The sequence below is a fragment of the Limulus polyphemus genome, unplaced genomic scaffold (genome assembly GCF_000517525.1).
Source record: "Limulus polyphemus unplaced genomic scaffold, Limulus_polyphemus-2.1.2 Scaffold1371, whole genome shotgun sequence".
Classification (NCBI taxonomy): Eukaryota; Metazoa; Arthropoda; class Merostomata; order Xiphosura; family Limulidae; genus Limulus; species Limulus polyphemus.
In genome coordinates this window covers 9,691-13,133 of record NW_013666981.1, presented here as the reverse complement: position 1 = coordinate 13,133, position 3,443 = coordinate 9,691, and the positions used below count along the sequence as shown (strand labels likewise).

Sequence of the window (3,443 nt, the reverse complement as noted above, 5' to 3'; positions counted from 1 at the left end):
TACTGAGATACTACTTAACTATCAGCCAGATGGGTGAGGCTGTGTATTGCAACAGAACAGTAAAATATGCTGTAATTTAGAGTTTTTACTTAAGATACTACTTAACTATCAGCCAGATGGGTGAGGCTGTGTATTGCAACAGAACAGTAAAATATGCTGTAATTTAGAATTTCTTCTCGTGCACCTCCTCACACCCATACCCCATTTATCATCGTTCTAGACAAAGTTGTACCTATAAAGACAGGTTTCCAAAAACGTAATGAAACTGGTAATTATGTAACGGCAGACTTATATACTTTTATAAATTGTGATGAACTGTTTATTCACAAAAAAAAAGTCAAATCAATAGTGTTTAAAATTCTAAAAAATATATATATATATAATATTTACATTCAATCTTTCACGTTTCATTGTTCCTAAAATTATGAGGTTAGCCAGATTCTAAACTTTATAGTTTTTAATGTCATGATATTTTCTATTATATTATCATCCATATTTCTTTGAAAACCTAATTTTGAAATTGCACGGTCTAATCCTTAGGCGTAATTTACAGGATGGGTGAGGGGGGGGACAGGTCTCCTCGTTTTTCATTAAAGGGGCTTATCCCTTTCATATTTTAACACCAATAATATTGAGTCATAGGGTGTGAACTTGCAAATAATATTCAACCATCTTCCATCCTTCTCCCCTTTTCCTTTGAAACTAAAATTACTCTTTCTGATCTAGTCCTCTAGCGGAGAATGCCAATAGGTAGAAGTAGTTTGCCTGGAGGATAATGAGATTCTCCTCACACAAGTAGCCTACCAGACGTAGGACAGTTCTAGTTATTTCTCCTCACACAAGTAGCCTACCAGACGTAGGACACTTCTAGTTATTTGTAGATTATACAGTTTATAGAAGCATCGAATAATGTTGATCTTAAACATTGTTTGTCACACAAACCTTTCATGTGATAAATACGTGAAAGAAAGATTATTGTTGCTATATCTTATTACAATCAACTACTCCAAGCTTGAGAATCAAAGCTGGTTTGTTTTACGAACATCAGGCGATCCCTTTCTAGTAATCTGCTGAGTATCGTTTTATTGTTTTCATAACATACCAACTGTAAGTTATTATTGCACACTATCGTTCAAACTGGTTTTTAATGGACATGTTAGTTACGGGTAAACGTTTAATAGCATGATGGATACTTTTTGAAATATTAAATTAATGTCCCTTTTCTTACTGGCAGTTCGAAAAATGGTAAGCCTATGTAAAATTCTAAAGACAAAATAGAAGCAAAAGAATGCGGTTCATTTTAACTTTTGAAATTACGCGTTTAATCCTTCTCATTGGATGTTTACAACAGATAAAACTTGATTAACAAGTAAAAATATAAATTGTAAAACGTTTAAATGCTTAGATGTTGTAAGATAGAATTGGAATTTTAAGAAAAGCAGAATGCTTTAAATAGTGCAATAACAGAGCTTGTTGTCATGTTACTTCCTCGATGGCGCTATCATTTCAAATGTCAGCATATTTTTTATAGCTATGTTGGTAGACAGAAGTTGTACGAAGACCAGTATTGCATGCGCTAAAAACTGAATTTCCGTATTAGTAAGTGCTGTAAGTAAGAACAATTATTGCTTATTTAAGACGCATGTTATTAAGTTCATAACAGTTTGCAACGCATTTCTAATGTATATTGTTTATTACAGAATTAAATGGGTTAGTCTCTTCTCTTAAGATCTTACTTTCTAATTTGCGTTATTTGTTTATTTTTCTTTATGTTTGTTCAGTTGCTTAGTAATTCGCTCGTTTATTCGTGAGGGCCTGGCACAGCCTGTGGTTAGAGCATTCGATTCGCAACTTGCCAGTTGCGGTTTCGATTCCCATCACCGAACATCCTCGTCCTTTCAGCTGTGGGGGCGTTCTAATGTGACAGTCAATCCCACTTTTCGTTGATAAAGAGCAGTTTAAGAGTTTGCGGTGGGTGGTGTTGAATAACTGCTGTCCCTCTAGTCTATTACCCTTGAACTAGGGATGGCTCGCGCAGATAGCTCTCGAGCAATTTTATGCGCAATTCGACTAACAGACAAACGTTTCACTACATAACCAAAAACGTGAGAATAAAAATACAGGAGGTATCATGGCATTTGATGTTTGATTTCACCTAGGTATTAATTCTACTTTCACAGAAGAAGAAAAAAGATCTGCTGACCCTATCTCGATCGTTTTCCTGTGCAAGACATAAGTTTTAAATACTATTCGAGAAGAGTAACAGAGATATGTAGGCTTAAGTAAGGGCATTCTGGTTCCCACCTCTGAAATATAAGGATTTAGTTGTTTTAATATCTTTAATTCCTTATACATTCTGACTCTTACTGACATGGAAATATGGGAGTGTTTTTTTTTAGACAGGCAGGGCAATTATACTACCCAAAAACTAATTTTTCTGCCTCCATCCAACAAATAATAATATTCTTGAAACACTACTAGAGACTTTGATCGGCTTTATTCAGCTACAAGTATGATGTAGAGTTTCTAACGGCAATTGAAAAACATAACTGTTCGCAGAAGTTAACGAATTACTGGTTTTTAGACTCAGCTGTTACATCTTTTGTTTTACCACAAATCTCCAGTGCTCACGTGGCAAATACAATTTTCATTTTGAGATATGGGAAACTTTAATTCATCCTCAATATTCTTTTGTAGTCAATACCTCGATATCAATGCGTTACTACTTTGTTGTTCTATAGTATGCTATAATCTAGAACATAGGAACATATGGAATATACTCGACCTCTAGTGTAGAATGCTCCAAACCCATTTAATGGATAGATTTTCAAGATTATGTGGCATAGAAACTGATTTCCTGAATTCAGTTGAACCGCCTTAATATATATATTCTAAACGTTTTAATGCACTTTACAGCGAATTAATGTAGCTGTTAATAGTCCTAAGAAGTGAGTGTTAAGCCTATTTTGTTTCGATGTAAGCTCAGACAAGTGGTTCATTAGGCTTAACTCAGTTATCTATATTTTAAAGTATTTTCTATCAATTTATTTGTTAATATTTTTTATTGTGTTATATTTAATTTTAAATACATATAGGAATACTAAAAGTTTATGTCAAGTGAAATATAACTTGCTACTTTTAATACCTAGGGCTCAAGATGGACATTGCAAGCTACCCGAATGAATGGAGAAGTGGTAATGATTGATTTGTTTTTAGTTTTACATTTCCTTAATGAATACAGAAAGTTTCATGTATAAAAATAAAATTCCATGGTGTACAACAGCAAAAGTTTCGAAGCATAAACGTCTTTTGCAGTAGCAAGATTTAGGTATTTAAAAATTTCTAATATAAGGTATATCAAAATAACCGCAAATAAGCAAAACAGTAATATAAAAATACATCTAAATATTATGATTATATATATATATATATATATATATATA

At 33.1% G+C, this 3,443-nt stretch overlaps 1 protein-coding gene across 1 annotated transcript in view; it reads left to right on the top strand.

Annotated features, from left to right (window-relative positions):
• Positions 1-3,443, top strand: part of LOC106463299 (solute carrier family 15 member 1-like) — a gene marked incomplete at its 3' end in the record, with an annotated part of 32,129 nt that overhangs the window by 19,048 nt on the left and 9,638 nt on the right. Inside the window, exon 10 of the mRNA XM_022390752.1 lies at positions 3,150-3,194. Coding sequence (XP_022246460.1) covers positions 3,150-3,194 — 45 coding nt within the window. The remainder of the gene's footprint in view (positions 1-3,149; positions 3,195-3,443) is intronic.